Here is a 26,034-nt window from a genome sequence, read left to right as displayed (position 1 = left end):
GGATGGAGCCCATCTAAACCCTCTGTTCTCCAGCTCTGCGGGCTCTGAGAGCAGCACAGCTCTCCTGACACTGCCTGATGGCTTTAATTGGTCTCCTCTGGCTAGGAGCAGAGTACAGGAATCCCTACACACTAATGGAGTGAGCTGCAACAAGAGTGATAACACTCACACACTGGAGTGTGCACATAAAGTACATGTACACTCAAACAGAGGTACGCAGATGAGTATGCACAAGCTCATCTGTATGCAAATACACAGACACACATTCTAAATCCATCTGAGAAATCCTCCAAATCTTTCTGCATTGAGACATATCAGTTTTCCTTAAAAACTGCCATGAAATCTTATTCTATGTGAATATTCTTTTCCCTCACATACAATATTGTAAAGTTACTCCCTCTTAGGAACCGACTGTTTGATTTGCACGTCTTCGTGTAGTGTTCAGAGACTATGTACATCATCCAAGTTAGGTTAAAGAAATCAGTACCACACATGCTATAACTGGAAAAAATCGCGACAGACTCCATGAAATCCAATCTGGTGGACAGACAAACTACGCTATACTGTACAAGACAATATGAAGGGAGGTGGAAAATAAAATATGTAGTATCACACATAAGCTAATGTGAAAAATTCCTGTTATCATTTTGAATTGAACTGGTGTATTTAGAGAAATTTCAGTGTGTGGTCTCTATAAATCATAAATCTGAAAACTTTGAGTAGCAAAGTTAAAAAAAAAAGAACAAGTAATCTGTTTTCCACTGTTGACACTCTAGGGAACGATTATAGATGTTATTATTCTCCCGGACAGATGCTGTTTGTACTGAGTAGACCATCTCCAGAGCATTGCAAGATAAGAGAAAAAGAGCAAGAAAGTGAGTAGTGAGAAGAATACAGACAGACAAACTGACTGCCACCCGCAGACGAACAGCACATGAACCTCCTTTTTATCTAATGAGCATCCTAGACAGACAGAGACCAGGCCCACTCCGAGTCTTGAATTGCTCAGGTGGGAATTGCAGTGTTGAGGACAGGGAATTGCTACAAGCTAAGTAAACATGCAGCACACACAGACTTTTCATAGCATAAATATAACAAACAGACCTTGAAAAAATGTATTAATGGCAAGCGAAAAAATCTGCCTGTGGGTAAATGGAAGGAAAAAGTCAATATGCAAATACTATAGGAGAAAGAAAAGAGAAAAAACTAAATAACTCTGCAGTGGAAGCGTGATCCTCTTTAGCTTTTAACCTATGTGCATTTATTGACTGAATGAGAGTGTAAGTTAACCTTATGTCTGAATAGCAGAGAGACAAAGCTGAAAGAAAACATCGATCCACCAAACTCAACACATCCCACCACCAGCTGTCACTCTAATTGCCTCCCTCTCCTGTCATCTTTAGTATCAGTTTCATGCTAATGCTGCACCAGGTAATAATGGTTATGGGTCTGCAGAACATTCAGCTTCATTTAATGAGCATAAAATTTCGGAGCACTAGTGTTTTTTTTGTTTGCTTTTTTCTTTTCTGTAGTGGTTACAGAGCTGTATGTTGTGGTAACTACTCCATATTATTCATGCCATTATGGCATTGTGATAGTCTAGATTCCTGAAGAGATAAGCAGTGTTTACTTTCAAAGTCTTGGACCTGAATTATTGATGGCTGCAAGCTGATTTGTGCCTATAATTAACCTAGAATAATCCATTTTAGCCTACTCTGCTTCTGCTGCCGTGTCTTTTTCCAGCGTAAGTGTGCTGACTAAAAATGTATGTATTGTAGCTTTGCAAAGTAATTTAGTATCCTGTTTTCTGATGAGTATAAAATTGCAAGGGAAGATGACAAAAGGGCACTCTCCTGTCCTCCCATGATGCCTCACTTTAAACATTTTTATGTTATGCATATGACCATATGTCTGCCTTGCACCAAACTGCAATCAAATATCTCATCTCCTCACCCTACTCTCTCCAGCTTCTTTTTCTTCTTTAGTTGTTTAAAAGGTAACAAAAGTCTGTCTAAATGTGTGAAACTGGTCCCAAGTTCTGAACCATGTAAAAATAATGTATACAGTAGCAAGTACAACAACAAATATTACATATTACTTATTACTGTTGATCCAAAGTAAGGGAAATTACAAAGCAACTTTTTTTTTTTTTGCATTACTTTTGCAAAACGTCCCCATAAACTACAGTACTTGCCAAATATCAGCGAAACATCTTTATGGCATCTTTCCCACATTTCATGACTCATTACCAACAGAATGTCAAATCCAGTGCTCTCACTACCCAAACATTCATGCGTCCTACTTATAGAGCATGAAAGCTAAACCAGCTTCATTTATATGAAGCTGCTAAGCAGCTTCAAATGAATTGACTTGGTCTGAATGTGGCTAATGACTTCCACATATTATCTGCTACAAGCCACGTTAGCTCCTTTAAAAATATCAGTTATTGTTGCCTTGGCAGCAATTCGTACTGTTGTAGAGTTTGACTCTGTGAGTGTAACATGAGTGTGGACGAGAAAACAAACGAGCTGTTTGAGGAGATTAACTGAGATTAACTCCATCCTGAAATTATAAATTCCCTTTAGTTAGAGTATATGTAGAAAAAAAAAGAAGAGGCACTTTATATTACTGTGTTACTACTACTAAAAATCATTTACAGTGTTGATGTCAAATTTCTTCTCGTACCCCCAACAACCATCTCTAACAGAGGACACTTTCGAGAGCCTTTTTGTGTTAGGTTTTAAAACAAGGGCGGACATGAACCCTGAAAGTTCTAGGATGTTTGGTGGAGGGATGTGGGGATTGAATACCTGATGCAGTAAATACACCTCACACTGAGTTAATCACCACAACATTTGCTACCATATTTTTCTTTCCCTCTAATAAAACTTTTAACAAGCCCAAAGGGAAGACAGTGCTAACACAACCATTTGTATCTACACACTTCTACTATAACATGTACTGCACTGCACATTATGCACTGTAGCTCTCTGTGACTGTGACTGATAGTACAAATTTGAATAGTTTTTAGAGAAAGTCTGAAAGATTGTGAAGAAGAGCTGAAGGAAGACATAACTTCTACATTGGAGAATTTCTTCCTGCTGTGCTCACATGAGTGATGCCAAGTTGTCCAGACCCCAATTCATTTTCTTGGCCCTCTCTGGTGTCAGAAAATGAATAGGCTTTGCATCTGAAGTTTGGTAATAAACTGTTGGATCAGATCCATTCCTCGGACAGAAATGAACCAGCCTGAGAAAAGAATAAAGACACGTTTCCTTAGCAGTCTGTTAGAGGCAACTGGCTCTGCCTTCTTTCCTCTTGGTGTGATATTTCAACAATTCAACTTACTTATTTATTTTTGGCTTGAGAATACCCATCTGCCATTGCTGTGGTGACATGCCTTTGAGCAGTTCACAAGGTTTGAGAGCACAACACTGCAGATGAAAAAAAGCCTCCTTAATTAGTGTGACTGTGGAGTTGGGAGATGTTGTTATCTCATTATGGGTTTTTAAAATGAATATTCACGTCCCCACTCAGAAATGTATAACAGTTGTAAATTTAAGTAAAAGAAATTCAGAAGTATGACAAGGAGCAAAGCTATTTCAAAAGAAAACGTAAACTCTGATGTGTTATTTACTGCGGATTAGTCAGGCCCTGAGCATACAGCAAATGGCAGAGGTGGAGATTGTTTCATGTTTCACTGCTGTGTAATGTGCACTAGTGTGCTCTCTGTACAAGACTCACCATGATTCTTAGCAGCTCTTTCTCAGGGTTCTCAGGTGTTCGTGTACTGAGCAGAGATTGATGTATTCTGTCTTCCACTCCCCGTCTATATCCCTCTGTTTCACCCTGCTGAGCTAATCCAAGCTGGCCAAATCCCTCTGCTCAGCTGGCCTAGGAGCGGTCCTGCTGGGTGCAATATGCCACCCGCTTCCCTAGCCATGCCAGCCCCATAGGGCTTCAAGCCCAACTGTGGTGTCTTGTCAGTAAACAGACAAAGATGTATGAATCATCTAAGTGACTCGGAGCAGGCAGTCCTGTGACCATAGCAAGTTGTTGAGTCATGAGGAAGACTCATTTGCTTCTCTGTTCCTCTGTGACACCAAAGAGAAATACCAGTATCTCTGTGCAACCATGCTATAATCTTGCAGATACCTGCCACACACCATGTATCTGATGGTACACTGTTTAAATGCACCTGCTCTACCAAGGTGTGAACATTTATGATAAGCTGTAGTCTATCTCTGCAAAGTCAATTGCACTTAACCCGTATGAATATGCCGGAAACGCCATCCACCAGTGGAATCAGTGTTGCACCCAACTGAGCAGAACACGAAATATCAATTTAAGTTAATCCTTCAAGGGAACAAGCTGTCCTCATATCTAATTGGCAGTTGAGCCTAAGAATGAGTGGTGATCAGTTTACTTCAGTTTCCATCATTTTGGTTATAGTTGTTTCTGCTTTTATCTGCTCTCGGTCTTTGCGTATGAAACGTTGCAATGCTCAGACAGGCTTAATGAGTGTAAGATGTGGGCGTGTTGAGGCTCCCTGTGCAGTTTTGTCTTTATCTCTGGCTAACACTCAACTGGACATGCTGCCGCACTTAGCTTGGCAAACAAAACGCATTATAAGCCTCTTGTGAGCAATAACAAAGAGCCTTTCACATTGTTGCAGAAAAAAGGGTAGTTTCATTTTAAACACAGGTGACACTGTCCACCATGTCTTTTTTCATACATTCTGTTGCAGACGTTTTAATGTTTTAATTAGGCTTGTAAGGAGATGCCCATCCTAAACCTACAGTGTCTTCTGCTAGAAATTCAATTCCATAAATTCTGGCCCTTATTACATGACCTGAGCAATATATTACAGAGAAGACCATGTTGATTATGACCCCTCTATCCTGCAAAATTGAAGGCCAAAGTAATCATAGCTCCCATCACAGGGATCCTCAGTAGCATGAGCAGGACTGTGAAGAAAACAAACCATGGGACATTTGCACATTCAGTCATTACTACTACATAGGAAGCCTGAAAACAAATCCTGTTACTGCAGGCCTGCACACAGGGCTTTGAGCATTTCGCCACATGTGAGAAAAACACAGCAGCAGGTTGTTTATAGTTGAAGTGCATTCAATTAAATTAAATTATAGTGTTTCCCTTTTAGTTTTGAGCAGCCTTGGAAGGCAAACACATTAATTTGAGCTGGAAAGAAATCTTAAAATTCAGTTTAAAGTTGCTTGGCTCCTGTATTTTTATAAAGCCCTTTAAAACTAAAACTTAAGGAAACGGGGGTTTGACTCTAGTGCCAGACGTTGTGTGCTTTAATGATTGTAGCACAACGTGACGCACATGGCTACTACAGTCAGGAAGTACGTGAGTATGTTGTTATGGTATATAGTGTTCTGTTTTTATGCAATTTTTGTTGTATCTCAAACTTTTTTGAAGTTCCTGTGCCTTTCCCCTAAACAATGTTGTTTCTTAACGTAACCTTACCCTGAAGTGGTTTTCCCTAATCCAATGCAGTCTCTGTGTGTATATATTACTGCGACTCATCCTGTGGGAAATGTGAAAAACTGTTGTAAAGCCAGTCAGCTCAATTCAATTCTGTACCACATGTCTCATTTGGAAAAAAAAAAAAAAAAAAGGCAACTTTTTGGTGTAGCTCAGGAAAACTCAGGAAAAGTCTGAGTATCACCACCATTAGTTCTTATGATACATTATCTAGTGAGCAAACGTGTGTGCTAATACATGCAGTAGTGAGGGCATTGTTTTACTGTCTGAGAAAAAACCCAATATTTAATCTTAGGGGGATCACCAAAGTCAGTAGGATTTAACCTCAGAGTCAATTTCCTGAAAGTCCACTCAACAACTATCCAGAGCCACACAACTAGTGAAAAAAAGTTGTGAAGGTACATATTGCAAAGTGGTGCATAAAATAAGAATCCACCTGTGCCTACCTTCATCTGTCGGTGTACAGAGTGCTGTAAAAAGCTACTTTTGGACTCTAAAAAGGATCTGTTGGTAATACATGCCACCATAGGGGGAAAATATGATAAAAATGGATTCTAACATTTACACACAATGTAAAATTGATCAATTAGATGAATCAAAGCAAAGCAGCACCTGTACAGGAACAGTATGACATGAACAAAATGTACTGAACAAGATTCCTTAGATTAACATGGATAAGAAGACATATGTCAATAACAGATGATAATAATGAAACTTTTTTTTAATTATTTCAGCTGATAATCGAATCATTTCTTTCTAGGTTCCCTTTGCTCCACATACTGTAGAATTGTAGGATCATTGTTTAGTTACTGATAGTTATTGCTTATAGTTATTGTTTGATTTAATAATCATTCCCACCACATAATTACACAACTACAAATAATAAATAATGAATAATAATATAAAATACTAAAATATCTGTGTAATAGATTATTGCACTTTTTTTATGAATGAAATAAAAAAAAAGATTTCCATTTGTATTGTGATCATTTTCTTGCAATACATAGGTATGCTGCAGAATCGCAAGTGTTGTGATTAAAGTGTTGGCAAAGTACAGTGTTGTGATCATTCTTTATCATAATCGCATTTGACCTGCAATCCCCACCCCTCAAAAGCTGTTTAATGTGTGGAACTGAACAGCCCTCGCTAGTACAACATATTGTATTACAGTAGGCTACTTCTTGCTATTAGTAATTATGATATACGTTTAGATGTTGTAAAACGTTTTGTACTATTTGCTTTCTGTGTCATTAATTTATAGTAGTAATGTTAAAACAATTAATGCAATTGTAGTTACCACTTTTATTCTTTCCTGATGGGGCCAACATTGAGCTGAAAGAAACTGATCAATAGTACATTAGTAGACTGCATAATTAGAATCAAACTTTCAAAGTCCTGAAGCATGTCAAAGGCTAGTGACTCGGTTTTACAGTAAGCTTTCAGGTGGTACCACCTCATCCACTGAACACTTTTATGTTAAAAGTTGGTCAGGGCAGAAAGAAGGAAGTAAGAATGGAAGGTTTTGGAAGGTTTTTCTTTTCGCACCCTACTAGTTAATGCAGTGTTTACTACCATGTCTCAAAGCAGCACTGCAAACTCATCACAACATGATATAGCCACAGTGCCAGGGAGGCTTTTTGGAGCTAGATTTATGAAGCTTTTAATAGCTAAGAAGATCACTTGAGCATCGTTAGATTGTGATTTTACGTTGTCAATTTAGATATTTGAGCTCAGTGGGCTTCTCTACATGCTGTGTTAACAGTGAGGTGCTCTGTCAGAGTTCTAAAATAAACCAGCAATCTAGTTTCCTCTCAATGTTTCTGAATTTTCTCTTCAGGTTTGCTATTATTAATTCCTTTGCAAGTATGTTCTGTTATGTCAAGGTAGCCTTTAGCTTATTACTAAAGTTACCAAACCATCACAAGAGGAGACAGAAATGCTCAATATAAATTATTAATAACTTGAAAGATTCTCAGCAGGTCTGAGTATATTATTCCCCAGCAATTATCAGTTACAATAGACGTATCAGTCATTGCACTACATGGGATCTTTAGGCTTAATGTTCGGCTGCAGCTGGTACAAAAAGTCTCAACTTATCATATTACGTATGAAACATAACATCTCCAATCATCAGATGATGCATGACACGTGGAAAATAAGAATTCTGATCAACTACTGTAACTATCTAACAGTCTGTTTCTCGTCATGGTAGCTTTGCTGTGATTCCACTTCTTTGGATGTGAAGAAAGTGCTTCCTTGTTAAGCCGTACTTTCCAGAAGAACTTTGAAGGAGGCTTTGCAAAGCAAATGGTACACTAGAGCCTGTGAGCAGCAGACACTCATTTGGCAAAAATGCCCATACATTCAATTCAAATCCTGTGTCTTAAGATTCGTAGGAGAAAAATTACTGATGTGAAGGCAGAACATGGTTCCAATTTAACAGTGCAAAGAAGATGTTGAACAAAAAGCAATAAGGGAAAAGTCTCGAGATTTAGAGATTTAAAGAAGAAAGGGTGAGAAAAGAGAGAGACAGCAAGGGAAGTTGAGAGTAGTGTAGTTTCGTTGTGCAGATGAAAAATGACAGGTAAATTAGCATGTGTGGCTAATGGGGCAAAAAGCAGCCAAGCCCTCGCAGGCACCCTTTCACTCTGTAAAACAGGCAGCTTGTTGACCCTGCCTTTGCCTCTGTCATTCCATTTCCCAATTTTAGCATTCGAACACACAAACACGCTCACACGTTGACACTGACACACTTATTGACGTACTAAAACATACACTGCAGTACAAGCACATATTAAGATGCCACACGTGGGAGCACAGGGGGAGAACTTAATCTCCCAGGATTTAAAGTGAATCTGAGATTAATCTTCAAATGTTCAATTGGTAGAGAGATGCTGGCCTTTTGACTGTCATGCTTTTTTAAGCAGAAATTAGAAACATTGGAAACTCATGAATCGCTGCATGAATCTTAAATAGTGCGTGTGGAGTTGTTTACAATGTGATCTAGGAATCTCTCTCATGCAGCTCATACTTTTTTTTCCACCTTTCTACACAGCAGGAACCAATAGCCAGGTTCTCTGAATCGCTCTGTCATTCACTGTTTTCGTCCAGCCAGTGGGAGTGAGGAAAGAGTGTGTGTGTGTGCTGTTTGGGCTCACATACATAAATGTTTGGGGATCTGTTCAGTGCATTTTAACACATAACATTGCTCATATTTCCGCTGTGGGTTTCTGAATGTTTCATCTAATCATTTACCACTGTGAATAGTGTCACTGATCCCTGTCAGAGAAATACAAGGTCTGACTTCATTAGACCCGTTAGCACTAAGCTGCTTTACCCTCACTCATGCCTGGCTTAACCTGCACACTGATAAATAATGAGAGTAGAAGGACAGATAGGCACAAGGAAAGAGTGAAATATAAAGGAAATCAGGGACAAAGGAATTTAAGGAGGGGGCAAAGGTGCTGAAGTCAGGTACAGCGGATAAGGAAGTAAAAAAAAAAAATAGGAGGGGAATGAGAAAGTCTGGGGCGTGTGAACCTGGAGTTTTCAATGGCAGGGCTAGAGTTCAAAGTGGTGTTTGAACTGAGAGGGATTTACAAATGCAAAGACGAGCAAAACAATCAATTAACTTGTGTTGCAATTAATCAATTATTACGCTGGCACATTGACAGCCAAAGTACTTAACAGAGTTTCCAGCGTGAGACTCCTATCTGTGGAAGAATTAGCGCTGACCCCTGTGCATGCACAAGCTAATTCATGCTTACACATATGCATTCAAGCACTCAAAGGCATCGTTCTCAGCCAATTCCTCCAGTGCATTCATTTGGCTTCCCCCCTATCCTACCACCCCCATCATTCACACAGACACACACACACACACACACACACACACACTCTCAGTCCTTTCTTCTGCCAGCAAAGGTTTTTGGCTGGCTTAAGTACGCCCACAGACCCCGGAGGGACAGCCCATGACGGATGGCACGGCGTGTGACTCCGATTCGATTCAGCCCATTTGATAAATTTATTGCTGGCATTTTGAAAATGAAATTAGAGGGACGTCTCTGAGAGACTGTTTTTCCAGCCCAGGTGCCATAAATATACTTCATTTGGCAGAGGAGAAGGAGGAGGAGTATAAGGAGGTGGGAGAGGTGTTGGATAAAGGATGTCATGTTAGGGATCGTAGGGATGTTGCACACAAGAAGAGAACTAAAGAATAAGGTCACATTATAATGAGGACCTGTATTAATCATGATATTGGTGAGGAACAACAGTAAAGGTTATTCAGCCACAAACCGACTACTTCCTGGATCTAAATACTATGTGCTGTCCTTCAGACTAACACATGTATTGTAGTTATGTACTGTTTTACAGGTTTAAGACCCACATTCCTCATGTTGAATATTGATGGATTGAGACTGTGGGCTGTGGACATTGCCAGTGCGCACAAATGTCCTGCTTTCTCCATCTTTCACAAGAAACACACACACACACACACACACACACACACACACACACACATCTTTTAAGAGGTGTACACACAAATACATGATTTATGTACATTATCTTTGCCCCAAGGCCCCATGGCTCTTCAGTACCGATGGCACTGTCATTGCTGCATAGCCATCTATAACTCATGGTGTATGAATGAATGCAATGGGCTATTTTTCTCCATGGCAAGCTCAGTGTGTGGGCTTAAGAGACAGTGAATATTTTTGTTGATGCTTGTGACTTAACAGATTTGAATCAGACATATTGGATGGGCAAGAAGAGAAAGACATAATGTACAAACACACAGAAGTCAGACACAGAGATGGACACGCAAGCTAACAAGTGTGCATTTATTTGCTGTCAGGCCTGCGTTTCCATATTTATCTCCCTCTAATTCAGAAACATATGCAAGTGTGGCTGTGAGGGGATGATGTACACCAAGCCAGCCTCTGCTTGCCTTCAACATCCATCAGAGAGTAATGCTCGGGCAACTCGCATCACTTACCTTTATAGGCCCATCTGACAGCAGAGTCATCACATACATGGGCCTCGCAATAGTGTGTATGTGTGTGGGAGAAGGTGTACTAAAGTTAACCTGTCACACAGATATACTCTATCAGTGCTTTTGCACTGTATCTACACGCATCTGAAACTTTGTAAGATAAGAAATGTCTCCTGTTCCCAGAGACACTCTTGCTCTTTGGGTTTTTTTTTTCTTTTCAAATATACATGTTGTGCACATTATATCAGATCCAGGTGACAATGAAAATATTTTCACCTGCGTTCCCTACTGCTATGGGAAGAGTTTGCATAAAACAACACCTAACTTCTTTTAGGCACTGCAGAAAATCAAAGAAAGTTTCAACAAAATCAGCAGGGAGTTCTCCCGACTGATTGTCTGCTTCAGCTTTGCAATCACAGAGCGTGACACACCCTCTGTTATTACTGCATTTCCACTTAGAAGACTAGAGGGCTAGAACTGCTTGGTGCATACACCTGCAGGCTGCCACTCAGAAAAAGACCCCTGGAGCTGTTTAGACAGTTTGACTGCCTGGCCCCATCATCTTACAAAATCAAAACAGCCTACAGGTACATTCCTACAAACATCTCCCCTCACTGCACCTCCCGTCTCTCCCTGAAGATCCACTATGCAAAACAATCACCTCCCTTAACCACAAATTAACATACACATGGAAGTGTGGAGGAGTTTAAACCGAACTGTGATTAGTCTGAACATAAGACTTACAGAATGCATGCATAAACACAGACTGTGTGCTGTCTATCATTGCAGGATAGCAGGGTAATTTAGTTTAGGTGTCAGTGGGTGTGAGTGATTGACTTTGTAATCAAACAGATTGTTCTGTAACAGAAACACTGAATGACTCCATTTCAAATCAGCAACACCGTGAAATGTTTTTCATCTTATTAGCAAAAACGGAAAATGCACGCAGACACACAAAGCAACACACCCACATGTCACCCATCTGGAAATGGGGATGGAGATCCACAGGTGACTGATTGAGTGCCGTCTTACCTTTTTGTGACGACACTGTTGTATCTGTAGATAAAAGAGAGGAGACAAACACAGAATTGTGTTAGGAGCTGACAGGCTGCAGTATAGCAGAAACATGAAATGCAGGAGATAACAGCCATGGCAGTGATCTGCTGTGAGGGAAATGAATTGCCCGAGAAGGTAGACAGACACAAGGGGGTTGTACACAGCCTTGAGGAGTGGGGGGGGTTTCATCACAGACCTGTTATGAAATTTCCACGTTAGCATGTATGCGTAGTTGTGCCTGAATTTTACACTCATAGGGACACAAACAAATGCACTTAGAGATCCCAACACCAGCAGCTTTTCTCTAGTCCATCAGATCCAACCGGGAGAAAAAAAGCTTCTGTGTAAACGCATGAGACATGAGGCCTTAAGTGGAAAGATGTGAGTGTCCAGACCCTTGGTGAACCTTGATCGTTTACACAATTTATCCCGAGTGAGCTTTCTAATAAGTAAAAATAATGTCACTGAGGTGCAGCAAGACAGAACAAATCAAATCATTTCAGTTCATAATTTAAGGTCTTTGAGCCCTGGAGAGACACTACAGGCCCACAAGATGTGGATTAAAACATGGGCTCCTTGGTGGGAAGGATACGGTGCACCATGTTTTCTAAACATCAAACCACATTTATGAAAAAAACTAAAGGAAGCTGTGAGGATAAAAATACTGTAAATGTAGCTTCTCTGTTTTTTTTATAAATATTTACCAGGACAATGTGTGAAAGCTCCTCTGGTTTCAGTTTTATTTAATAGTCTTGTTAAACTTTAAGCTATGGGGGAAAAAAATAATAAATTACTAAATAAAAACTAAGAACAGAGCCCTTCTTAGAAAAAATAATGGAACCTTTATACTTTCAGCAGTTCAAATCCTTTAAACATTTCTCTATTGGCCATGTGCCTGAAAAGCCCAAATGGCCACAGACATTGGAGGGGAATAATTGAATCCGGATGGATTTGTGGTGTGCTGGGCTGAGGAAGTGATAATCCAAAGCTCTGCCTAATTGCCAGAGTAAAGATGGCGTCCATTGTGGGGGTGGTGTCGCTGTTTATGAAGGCAGTGTGGCGTGGGATTGGACTGAGCATTAGGGCTTTACACACTTTTGTTTTGTGAGGTGTTACAGTGGATTTAAAGCAAATATTGGCCTTCTGGTTATTACATGGTCTGATTGTCTGCTATGTGACTGTCCATAAGCTCTGCATGTCTAGCCTAATCTGAGAGAAGGATTCAAATAATTAGTTAGTGAAGCACTCTCACAGCCCAGTGCAGTAAACCTTATCATACACATACACGCACACACACACACACACACACACGCACACAGAAAAGAAATCCTTGGTCCATTTCATTCTCTCCCCCAAAGGCTTACAGACTCCTAAGACCTTCGGGTTAGCTGTATAGGAGATAAACTAGTACCCAAGATTGTCACAAGCACTGGCCCTTATCCTACTCGTTGTCTTTAGTTATGTAGAATAATGACTCCATTAAATCTTGCGGTGGTACAAGGATGTTGTCCTAAAAAGCTGAAAGTCTCTCCAGGGTCATTTTCCAAAGATTATTAAAAATATTTAGAAATAAATAAAAAGAGAAATTCCTTTTAAAGTTCCTATTAAAGAGAATGACAAAATCAATATAGCAGGGAAAAGAAAGCAGTCTTTGCTGATTTAAGCTGATGTTAGTGTAAGCTTCAGCATCCCCCATGGCTAAACTAACCTACAGAATCTTTTGTGAAAGCTATTTGTTTGTTACTTTTAGCAACTAACATTTCTGTTGTTCTCACACGTGTGGCAATATGTAACATCTACAGCTTCTAATCTAACACGAATATTCCTCTGCTGAGTTTGTGCCAGAATATTCCAATTATACATCTTTTGAGCTCAATGAATTAATCAAAATACAATCTCTTATGATTTACTATAAACCACTTAGATTAATCAATGTGCTCAAAGAAAAACAAATCATCACACTACTCACAAAAAGTTAGGGACATTCAACTTCCGGGTGAAATTTATGGAAAATGTAAAAGTTCATCCCACAGTGACATGATAATGAAAGTAGGGGGTTTAAGTAAAAGCATGCAATGGTAATTTATTGAAACAAGAGCTAAGAACAGTGGTTGTATACCACCACAAAAAATGACAATGTCTAAATAACTTGTCAATTGTTAGGGGTCATCTTGGTCTCATGATGTCAAACTGTGAACAGCATGATGGCAGAGGACTGTTTAAATACAAATTGTCATTGAACCAGAACATTTAGTGGTCGATTCACCTTGTTAGACAACAGCATGTTAGGAAACAAGTAGTGAAACATTGAACAGTTGTGGATTTAAAAGTTTAAAGGTCAAATTAAGTTCACCTGTAAAGGTTATAGTGCATTTTGAGGCATTCTGAAATTTCGTCCTAAAGTCAAATATCCCAAACTTTATGTGAGTAGTCTATACATAAACAGGTTTCACAAATTGCAATAAAAGACATGATCATAGTACATATCTGAGCAACAGGTAACTGGCGGATAATAAATGGACAGGAATTCATTTTTTGTAGCACCTCATGATTCACATGCATTTAAATTAAGACTTTTGAAGCATAATAAGAGATCATCAACAACTGCTGACAGCAAACACCTTAGTAATAGAACTTGTAAAACATGTTGTTGAATCTCGGTAGTGAGCTTGAGTTGAGCTTCATTCAGTAAAACACAATAGAGTGAATACACATGTAGTACATACAATGAGAAGATTGCACTTTCTTGTAAAGAGCTTGCAGCGCCTAAACAAAAAGCTGGGAACAACCCAACCTGTGATTTAATTTCACTGTAACAAGGCATAACATAAACTGTGGTTTAATTAATTACCCTTATGCACAGTTACCTGCAGTAAACATCAGGGTGCCACACAGTGTGTCACGTGTGCACACTAATGTAATATACTGCACCAGAGAAACCCAAAGAAAATGTGATAACATATTCTCTATTAGCACTGTTTTGATGATAATAAATAATTAAAGGACAGCACTTTTTCTGTTCCATAACTTGCTGGGTTAGAGCAGTGACACCATGCTATATAAATCTGTTGTTTAAGGAGGTTAAGAAAACCTCCATCACTGATTACTGCATTTCCACCTAGCTTTCAGTGGCTTATTTGGATTTGAAGACAAAATTCCAGTGAATATGTGAATGGTGTTTTGATGCACCCAGGCACCCACAGCAGTACTTCTGTGGGTTTGAGTATTATGTAAAATAGGCCATATGTCAATACAGATTTCCCACTGCAAAGGATATTTGCAAGCCTAGTAAAGTTAAGGCTGCCCAAAAGCATGCCCGAGGACAGTAAAAGCTTCATTTTCAAGATCCATTTGCAAAATAAGGAAACAAACTTTTCCCAGCTGCTTTTCTTTTACCTTACAGAAATTTAACTTTTACTGTTAAAGAGGATTAAGGGAGATGGAGAGGAGGCATGATGCTAAGGTAATTTAAATAAAAATGTACATGGTTTCTATTACACCTAATTTCTGAAATGAAAGAAAAACATTTTAGAGATACTAATAGCTACTCATGACACTTTTGAGCCGAACCATAAAAATGAATAAAAAACACGAAATTCTCCTAAATCATAGGTTGCATTTACTAAAGCAGAGAGATAAATGTCTGTGCTTTCATTAGCAAAAGCTCTTGACTGTACTGACTGCAAGCTTTACAACTAAAGGGCAATCACAAATACATTTTTGAAAGAAACGTAATGGCCATTGAACTCATTTGAACTACTTGGATTTTTTATTTATAGTGTTATGACTATGCAAATATTAAACTTATGGAAAAATTGTGGTATGGGTTAATATAGCAACCCTGTTGCCTAAACCTAACCGCGCTCTGGAGTCAAACCCAGGTTTGTCCTGTGACAGTGCTACACTTTTAACATCTGCTATCAACCAAACCAAACCTCTTGGCAGGAAGGTAGTGCTTATTCATTTACAAATACAGTGCATTAAATAAACAAAATAATATGACTGTTCGCTGCATTTGCAGTTTAGTTGCAGATGAATTTTGCATGAAACGGGGTTTCTGACTATGCGGAAGAGTTATGGTTCAAGAGTTTATGGTTCAAAAAATGTTTTTAACAAATTTGAAGCTTGCAAAAAGCCCACAGTTTATACGAATTCTGCCACCCTGTGAATGTTTTAGCTGAGAGAGAACATGGTCCCACACACCAGTGTCACCAACAGTGTTAATGGTGACCCAGGTAACTAATGAAAATACTTTTTGCCATACAAAAACCCAGTTTTAGTTTCATCTTTAATACCTTTGTTCACTGGTGCAGATGTGTCATATAATTCAGGCAGACAGTAAAATTAGCTTCTCCATTGTTTCTCCAGTGTGGTTCCAGTGGTTGCCATGGACACACTAAGAAGATTTGAAAACCCACAAAATGCTAAGCATCATCTTTTCACTTGTTACTTCAGACTGATTCAGAAGGAGGACATACTTTTTGAGAAACTGTAGGCAGTAGAGGCAATCACTAGTTTGAAGGAGCCAATACAAATGAAAATAAGTAAATAATAAGAGAGTTCTACACTTTAAACTGTGTTTCTATCGAACAGAGAGCTCTGTTACAGTGTCTTTGAAAAGGCCTGACAAAAAAGAAAAATCATCTCTTTCATAGTGAAGTAATTTTTTTCTTTAATGACAGGACATGACAAGTAACACAGTGCAAAAAAGTGCTGTGTTGTACAAGTTGACAAGCACTTTGTACCATAGATGATTGTCAGCGTCAGCACTTTTTGCACAGTTTGGCACATTTTGCACCATCTGTCACATGCAAGCATCAACATTTAGAACTTTATTTGCAAGACAAGCATCAACTTGATTGAGAAAGCTTTTGCTCCCTGTGACCAATGAGCTGTTTCTATCTACCATTACTGCATGTCTAAGTGAAGAATCGACACACCTGTACCAGACTAGATTGAAGCCATAAACATTATTTGATCGATTTAACTACAGTTAATGATGATAGTGAGAACTATCATCTGCAACGATGAAAGCTCAAAAATAGTAGCTCTCAGCTGAAGGTGCATATTTATTGCAGTTTTACCCTCCTGTCCTCTTTCCCCCTTCCTTACTCTGTTTTTCTCATCTCTTTCTATGAGTGCATATAACCTGGCTCACTGTTTCAAGACTTCTCCACTGTTTCCCTTAATGTGAAGAAAGCTGAATAATTTCAAAACATAAATGCTGTTGACTTTTGTTTGTATTGTTAAAACATAACACATTTTCAGTTTCAGAATTAAGAAAAAAATATTCCTCTTCTTATTACTGCTCTGCATTTCTTAAAATTATACAGTTGGATTTCAGAAGTCCCTCAATACTTATGGGTCATTAAATTCAGCACACGGGGGATAATGTGAACACAGAACAAAAAACAGTGAAGTGATAACAGTAAGAAGCACACTAAAACTACAGTTTCAAATACATAATTAGATAAATCATGTCACTGCATTATGCACAGAGCATTACAGATGATGAGTAGCGAGTCCGACAGGTGATACTACAGATATGCTGCACATGTACAGTATATGTACATGCATTCTTAATCTCTGGTACCTCAAACGTATGCTTTATACTCGAGTATTAAGGGAAGTCCGCTCCTGCTTCTTTATATGCAACATCCCAGACTGATTGAATTAAACTGCTATTGGAAACCTGTCTCCTATTGACCTCTTAAAGTTGTGGCCTTCCAGCATCTCCACTCTGGGGATAGTCTTAATTACAGCCAGAAATTGGGTTCGATTTTATCCACATCGTGAAGTGACGAATCCTTACAGCTAATCATCGCTTCATCAAGACAAGTGAAAAACCATATTATCACTGAAAGGTGCTTGCAAGTGTGCATTTATCAATATATCTGCACTGTGTAAATAAAACAGCATGTGTGAATGCACTGAAATGCAAGTACTGTATCTTCACACATGCACAGTATCTGTGTGTGAACTGTGTACACATATAGTATAGTATTGTGCAGTCTGCAGTAGAAACAAATATCTCTGTCTTTATTTGATTACTCACGACTGATTTGTCATCACTATATTGTAATTACAATAAATTTCAGCACTCTAGCAGCTCACCACTTAATCACACACACTGTCGGACAGAGACATCAGTTAAAGCTCTAAACTAAAGGCATCATAAATGTCACTAGATGGATGGTGACACGAGTCAATTTGAACATTGACCTGGGTTTTGAATGATTCTGTGAAAACTAACCTGATGGTACAGCTCACCTCAGCTGAGCTAAATAAATTATGAATTAGGTAGAAGACAGAAAACCTATACAGAAGACAGTATTCATAGTTAAACACAATGTCCCACAGCAATGCACAATGTGTTGTGTTCCACATGTGCTATAAAGTTTCTTTCACTGTCTTATTTCTTGCCTGGGGAATTTACTGTACATCCTCTGTGTCTAAAGCGAATGATTTTTCTCCTCACACACACACACACACACACACACACACACACGCACAAAAAAAAACACTGTTATTCCATCACTGACAACAGGTTATTGGTGGAAACAGGAAGATGTCACCTTTAGAAGAAAGCCTGGAATTACAGTTCAGATGAAAAGTCACTGACAGCCAAAGACTATCATTCAGACAGATGCAGTCAGCTTGTCACTTCTTTTAATTATTACACTGAAACTTTCGTGTGTTCCACCACAGATGGAAGGAACTAAACTTCAAATTGTTCAATTTTAAAAGTTCAGAACAGCTGACAGAAGCAGAAATTCATAGTCTCAAAACTTTAACTTATATTCACAAATGCACAGGCAATTGCACTTTGTTGCAATTAACTGTCTCTGATTTGCAAAAGAAAGTTGTTATGGTCCATACAGAAAACGACTTTGAGTTCTACATTGTGTCTTCCTCTCTTACATACACTTACATACAATGATTCATTAAACGACTTTTTTCAAAAACCCGCATGCCTTTGCTCATTCCAGAGAAGAAAACAAGGAGACAGAACACAACCCTAGGTTTTAATTAGCCGAGTAGAGCGCATGTTCATCTGCTACGTACGCACGGGGAGAGCGGGGAGCGCTGCCTTCTTGCTCATTATGTACTAATGAGTTGTCTATTAATGAAAATGGAAAGCATTTATTTTGTGAGCACAAAGGGTTCAGCTGGATTAATTACTGCACTACAGCAACAAAATGAAAACAGAAAGTGCAGCATCACTCTTGTGTGGCACATTACCCATTAACCAACTGTTATCAAGGCCTGGCGAATGGTGCTGCACTAGGAACACTAGGAACACTAAACCTCTATGCGCAAGCCATTAAAACTTCATGTGAATTGCACTTTTGACAACTTCTACATACTTTCTGTGATGCATACATGCTTATTCTCATGAATGCATTCATGCTCCCTCATCAAACATCTTGTGTTGGTAACATAAACACTGTACCCTCTAATCATACTACTAAGACTGTTTAGACAATAAAAAGTGATTTCATGCTAACTGTACCACTGGGTGCCCAAGTGTAAAGTGCAATTACTGAATATATATCAACAGGAGCAATCAAAAGATAAAATGTTATTTTGTCAATACAGATGCCCAACAGTGCAAACTGCTTTTTAAAGAATTAGGAACAAAGAACGTGGAAAACGTGCTTATGGAGGCAAGAAAGGATGACACTGAAAGAGTGGGGGTAGGAATGGTGCAGTCATGTCTCTTCCTAAAATAATATAGCAGAAAAAGTGGCATCCTTGTGATGGCAATATAAAGCTGTTGTGCTGCAGCTCTTTTCAAATGGTGATCAGAATCATTTTAATAGCCCACTAATAGCTTGATTTCCCATTGGGCACTCCTTGGAGAGGTCAGGGGCATGGGGAGCGTGTGGGCTCTGGCAGCCTCAGCAGATGGTTCTTGATCAGATATTAGAGGCTGGGCAGCGAGGTCATCTGGCCGTGAGTATTCTGGCCTGCCTGGGGGATAACAACCCTGTCTGAACCTCCAGCTCCAGCTCTGGTTCCAGCGCCAGACGAATGGCTCTGTGTCCCAGCCAGACTGCAGGGACATTGGAGCATTGACAGACTACTGTCCTTAAGCCGTGTGACAATCTGGGCAAAGCTAACTCAGAAACATGCTGTCTGCTGTAGTTTATTTTCCTCCAGGAATTCATTTCACCCTACTTGGGCTGTACATGATTTGATGACAAATGGTTATGTAATTGCTACCGTTGTCTGTTCTCTATAAAAATAATCACACTGATAACCAAAATCCTACTTATATTAAGTGTCTAGTCAATCCTACTGGATATGAAGAAAAGCTCTCCCTTCACTGCTATTAACCCACTGTCCTTATTGCAGGAATGTCTGGAATAAGACAAATCATTAAATAACAAAAATGCATCAATTGTGCTTTATAAAAGGAAGAGACACAAAATAACAGGGAGGATCAGGCCTTTGTTATAAAAATTGAATATTAATCTGAGAGAGTCAGTGTGACAGCGTCTTTGGTAAAAAATAAATAAATACGATGAGATAAACCCTACTTAGACAATTTTGACTCACCCATTGTCATTCCAATCTTCCATTTTCGACAACTTGGCTCATTGGTCTGTCTCCTCCGCCACAGACAAAGCCACAGAGAAAGCAAGGTGAATAAACACAACAACCTGGGCTTTATTTGTCATTTCCCCTGCGACAGTGGCAGTCTAAAATGGCAGGACTTCGGATATGACCTTCAGTTAAAGTGGTTCTTCATCAGTCATCACTGCCACCCACAGATCAGACAGTGGATGAGAAGTAGTGGCACCCTCCATCTCCTTTCCCGTTTTAACTTCCCACTCAGCTGTCCTCAAGAAACTTCTCTTATTTTACTTTCCTGCATTTTGATTTTCTTTCTCTCCTTATCCTACCCTTGACCTATCTTTATTTATTTATTTATTTCCCCGTGCTTATTTTCTTGATGCCTTTCTCTTTATCACCTTCTCCAACTGTTTCCTCTCTGCATGAGGTGTAGGTAGCTCATGCAGGACCTGCACTGAATTCTTAAAAGCAAAAATAAAGAAAACATGCCTTTCTTATGATACACTTCAATGCAAATTATTTTTCTTGGAATGAGAAAGAGAATAAGGAGGCAGAGCCAATTTGATAATTTAAACAACAGCCAAAGTGCTATCTTCACTTGTCCACTGGTCAATCATTTTTGCCACTAACTTATTATTTCACACAATTTCTGTTGTTGGATCCTTCTTATCTTTATGAATCAGCCATGATGAGGAGCCAAGCTTTGGCTAGTCTGATTACAGTATTCAAAAAGACACAGTCGTTAAGAGGTTCCATTTACATAATGGAGGTATAAAACCCCTATGATAATACTCTTGAATGATCTAAAACCCTCATCCTGTCCACAGTTTTCATAACTCTAACAGCATGTCCTACATCAAAGGCACTATTTGTATGAGAAACAGTAAAGACTCCACTTAGCAGATATTGTGCGATTACACTCTTAAAACGCTGTTTAAAATCCTGGAAGCCATAAAACTCGTATGTTTTCGTTTAACTGAACTGTTTTAAACTGCAAAATCAAAAGCACCAAATTACAGTAGCACAGAGAAAATGTAGATTCTCTTCTTTTATGTCTTTGCTGCTCAAATTCTAAACAGCAATGTATCTTTACTAAATACTGCTTTGACATCATTCTTATTTTTACATTTACCTTAACATTTACATTTTAGACACCGAGCAAAACTTTTTAGCGCGATGATCCCACGATGGTGGAACGAGCTACCAAGCTCTGCATACTCAGCTGACTCTCTCCCAATATTCAAAATACTGCTGAAAACAGAACTCTTCCGCATCTTCCTATGCACTTACATCTCTAAAAAAAAAAAAAAACCCTTATTGTTATTTCTCGCACTAGCATCTTGTGAACTGTGAACACTTTTCTGAAAGGACTTTGCTTTGATGTTTTCTCCTTGAAATAGATTTTTACTGCCTTGTACCTCACTTGTAAGTCGCTTTGGATAAAAGCGTCTGCTAGATGACTAAATGTAAATGTAAATGTAAATTTACTTTGACATTCTTTTTTGTCTGCCAACATAATGTGAATATACTGTATAAAAGGCTTTAAATCACTTGTATAAATGAAGGTTAAGTCCAGATCTCATATTTTGTCAGTCAGCCTGCAGTGAAGTGAAGAAAGGAAAGGTAGTCAAGTCTAAACCCTACTGAACTAGCAAAATGTTTACCAGCTGTGGCACATTATTCCAGTATGTTCTATGTTCTAGGAGCTTATGTTTACATAAATGTGTTAAATAAGTTACGACAGACTATCAAAATGAATAATATCTGTACCACATAACAGCTTTCAGAAGATATTCTGGTGAAACACTGCAACTCTTTATTGCTTACTATGTCATGTAACCATGCACACAAAGACTAACAGATGTTCTTATTGTCACCCCTGGTGCATTCAATAACACTTTAACAATAAAGGTTTCAGCCTGAGAAAAACAGTTAGGTGTTCAACTCCACTGTTAGAAGAGGCTTCTGAAAATGTGGGACACACATATTTAATGCTACTGTAGGAAAAGATAATGTATATTGTTGTAATATTCTCATTCTTTTTTGTCATTTTGTCCTATGACAAAAACCTAAATAAAATATATGTTGGAGAACAGTAAATGTCAATGCTTTTAGTTCGACAGTTAGTTTGTCAGAATAACAGGAAAGAAGAACATGCAATAACATTTTCAGAAACAATCATTATAGATGATATTTAAAAAAGAGAAGTAAATAAATATTTGCAGCCATGATTCTTTTAGGCATTGAGATGTGTTTGAATGTGCAAATTTACCATCAGAATTCAAAACTTAATTTTATTTATTTGATTAAACTTTTAATATTAAGTGATATTATATTAACACTGTGCTCTTGTGCTTAAGCCAGACTCTTGGCCCCTTCAGTAAAACGCCATTCAGAATTGTTTAACATTCTGTGGCCACTACTGACCAATTAATCCACTGAAAGCAGCTTATCCTTAAACTCAAGGTCTTTGTTGTTAATACAATGTTATTATATTTATTTATTTTTGTATCTCTTGTTATCTGTGAGGTTGGAGGACGCAGTGGGTGAAGTCAAGCTTGTGAAACTGTGTGTACAAAACTACCACACACCTACAAATGCGATAAAAGCAGGTCATGCTTCCTTTAGCACATTCTGAGCAACTCCAACTCACGTGCAATTTAATGAAATTGTAAGTCAATTCAGAGTCACTGCTTTACATCTGGCCAAGTGAACTTTTACACTTTTAAAGCATTTGAATACAGTGTGTAATGCGCATCATCAAAATAAAAAAAATAATTTTCCATTTGTCATTTTAGGTAATGTAACATTATTTTCCGTATTTCAATATAAAAAATAAATCAAAATAAACTTTACAACACATGGTGGTTCAGGTGTAATTTTGCACTTTTAAAAATAACTTGTGGTGAATGACGTATTTAATAGTGCAAGGATCTACAGAAAGCTATAACACCATCCATCCTGTCTTAGAAGTGTTTTTGATAATTTTCTACAAGCAGACAAACACACATTAGAGAAAATGCAAGTGTCTAGACATGCTTCATTTAATTTTAAAAATAGCAGATAATTTTAAGTGTGAAGTCTATCAAATGTAACATGTACAAAGTGCGGTTAATACTTTTAGTCAGTATTGCTGCAGAGTTTCTATAAACCACTTGTGGATGCACTGTAGCAGAACTTGTAAACCAGCCACACAAAAGCCTCAGGGTGAGTGGAATTGCTACAGTGGTTGCTACCTGAATGTCTAATTCAGAACCAAGGACAGCTCCTAAAGCTTGTGGAGGATGAGGTGGCAGAGTTCCACTCTGAGTGTTGCAGTCCATTAGCAGCTAATGTAAGATTTCTGTCTGTCAAGGCTTTCTAGTGGCCCCACAGTAGCGTAGAAACGTATTATCAGTATAGTATTCATAGTATTTACCATGATCATCTCATGATGGCTTTGTCATATTTGCCATTTATTGCAAATAAACAAACTACCTTTACAGTATATACATCACATTCACTACAGGAGTGTCACAATATACTGGTACTGATAATATCCATGATATTAAAACATAAAATACTGATATTATTTTAAAAAATATGCATACAAATCCAGAGCCACCAACTACCTGGCTGAAACTCCAAGCATATTAGACAGTGGTAATGCACTTTAATGCTGGTTACCACTCTGCATAACAGAGGAAGAAGAAGGTACATTAATTATTATTAGCTAGCTACGAGAGGGAGACACCGTAGAAATAAAAAGGTTAGTTAGGAGTGAGACTTCTTTGTAAAGACGGCTTTAAAGAGAGGCTGTTAGACACCCCTGTCTGCTGGAAGTAGCAATCATTCGCCTTTTTAACCTGCAGAGTTTGCCACAGAAAAGAGTAAGTAACAGTTAGTTTCCTCAGGTGGCCGTGAAATGAAAAATATTATATTAAGAGCTTAGTTGTATTGCTGTATTGTTGAAGCTAAGTTATCATAACACTGTCAATAAAGTGACAAAGTGCAAGGCATTCAGGTCACCTGTTTGAGCCAATGGATATGAGAAAAGACGCTTCAAAGCAAAACTGTAGCAAAACCACTGATGAAAACTGATAAAAAACTTCATAAATTGACAGTATGGCAGATTGAACTTTTTGTTTATCAATTCATAGTGTTGCCTCTTGAATAAACCTTGCTGTCCATTTCATAAAAATTATTTTGTACATGTATGCTTATCAATCCTGCTCTGTTTTTATTGGTGCAAACAAAGCAGTAAAATTACCAGTGTTCCCCACTCTCTTCCCTTTGAGGAATTCAAACACATTTCCTACACACAGTGCAAAAAATTGTTATTGAGAATTACTTTGGTCAAAATAATCATGACAGATGTATATTTGTCACAGTTTGATATAACAGGATTTGGGAATGTTTGAAAAGGAAATGGCTAGATTGGGAAATACAAAATGTAGAATACATTATAATAGATTCTTGGTGTGTTATCACCACAATACCAAAATAAATATGTTTACAGTGTTGTCCTTTGTTTTGTGATCAAGGCTGATGGGAAAATGTCAACTAGCTCTAAAGTTCCTAAGAACACAAATACTGATCCCTCCTACAAATTACAGAAAACATTCTTCTTTGTTGAGACACATGTCGAATATAAAGTACTTCCTGGAGTTGGTGCAATATCCCCATGGTGGAGAATAAATTCATCTTTGGACCAAGACCCACCTAAGGCCCATCATCTCATCAGTGAAGCCTTAAATTGCCCAGCGTGTGGAAAGAAAAGTTACTCAGTTGAAGAGAAAGAGCTTAAGCATTAACAGCTCAACAAGGATAGATCAAGTGAGTGGGTCCTGCTGAAGCTAAAATGCAGCAGTTTTGTGATGCTGGAAAACTGGTGGACCACCTGGTGTTTTTCTTTCTTTTTTTTTTTCATTTTGCTTTTGGTTCTGGAAATCAAACATGTCTCTCTACTGTACATCACATCCATCCCTATCAAGGCACAAAGCCACTGTATACGGATGATGTGAGAAAAACTATCCTACTACAGTTGTTCTTTCTGCTCTTGCTGATGTCCTCTGCAGGGAGAACTGTAGCACTCCCATGGTGACACAGAATGAGGGAGAAGGATTAGGGTGAGAGGGTGGGATGGCTAAGAGCGATAAAACATTTTTGAGGACAACAGAAAGACAGGAAGTTAAGAAAACTAAGACATTTCCCCGGTGGAATAAAGAGTAAGATAAAGACTGAATTGGAGATGAGGGGGAAAAGTGCGATAGAGGAGAAATGTAGGGATGCAGGGCCAGCTAAGGGATCTGCACACTCTGTCACACTGCCACTGTCACACACTCATACACATTTCACACCATAACTTATGGTGAATTGCCACAAGCACACTAGACAAACTCTTTAATGAACATAAGCAAAGGCCAACATGCATATAATGCATTAACATGATAACGAGGGTAAAGGAAACACATTACATTTTCTCTTTTTATACACGTTTTTAATCGCAACAGTATATTAAAAGCCTCCCAAAGGCAAGATGAAATTGAAAAATATTTATTTAGAGTGCAAATAGTAAATGCGAAGACTGGACTTAACTGGACTTCTTTCTTCTCGGTTAGAAACGTTTGGCTGCAGTACGTATTCAAGCAGCTTCCTCAGTCTGAATAAAAGTGGCTAGGGAAGCCAGTTATTTCCTCCAGAGTAGGTCTCTGTACCACCCTAGCCTGAATAGGCTCATTAAGGTGGGATGTGCCAACAGGGTGGAGTCATCAAGATGTAAAGATTACGACCCTAACTCCCTAAACCCCTAAGATGGGGTTGTTAGGTTTGGCCCTCTGGGTGGATGTGTGAAGTGGTCTAAATCTTCCTGGGGATGGATGAAAGGGCAGGATGAAAAATGGGAGACAGGTTGT

General features: G+C 38.6%; 1 protein-coding gene across 1 annotated transcript in view; it reads right to left on the bottom strand.

Moving 5' to 3' along the window:
• Positions 1 to 26,034, bottom strand: part of LOC137140011 (cadherin-4-like) — a 218,931-nt gene that overhangs the window by 114,875 nt on the left and 78,022 nt on the right. Inside the window, exon 3 of the mRNA XM_067528015.1 lies at positions 11,537 to 11,560. Coding sequence (XP_067384116.1) covers positions 11,537 to 11,560 — 24 coding nt within the window. The remainder of the gene's footprint in view (positions 1 to 11,536; positions 11,561 to 26,034) is intronic.

This window comes from Channa argus, chromosome 13 (assembly GCF_033026475.1).
Source record: "Channa argus isolate prfri chromosome 13, Channa argus male v1.0, whole genome shotgun sequence".
Taxonomy (NCBI): Eukaryota; Metazoa; Chordata; class Actinopteri; order Anabantiformes; family Channidae; genus Channa; species Channa argus.
This window is presented reverse-complemented; position numbering and strand designations above follow the sequence as displayed.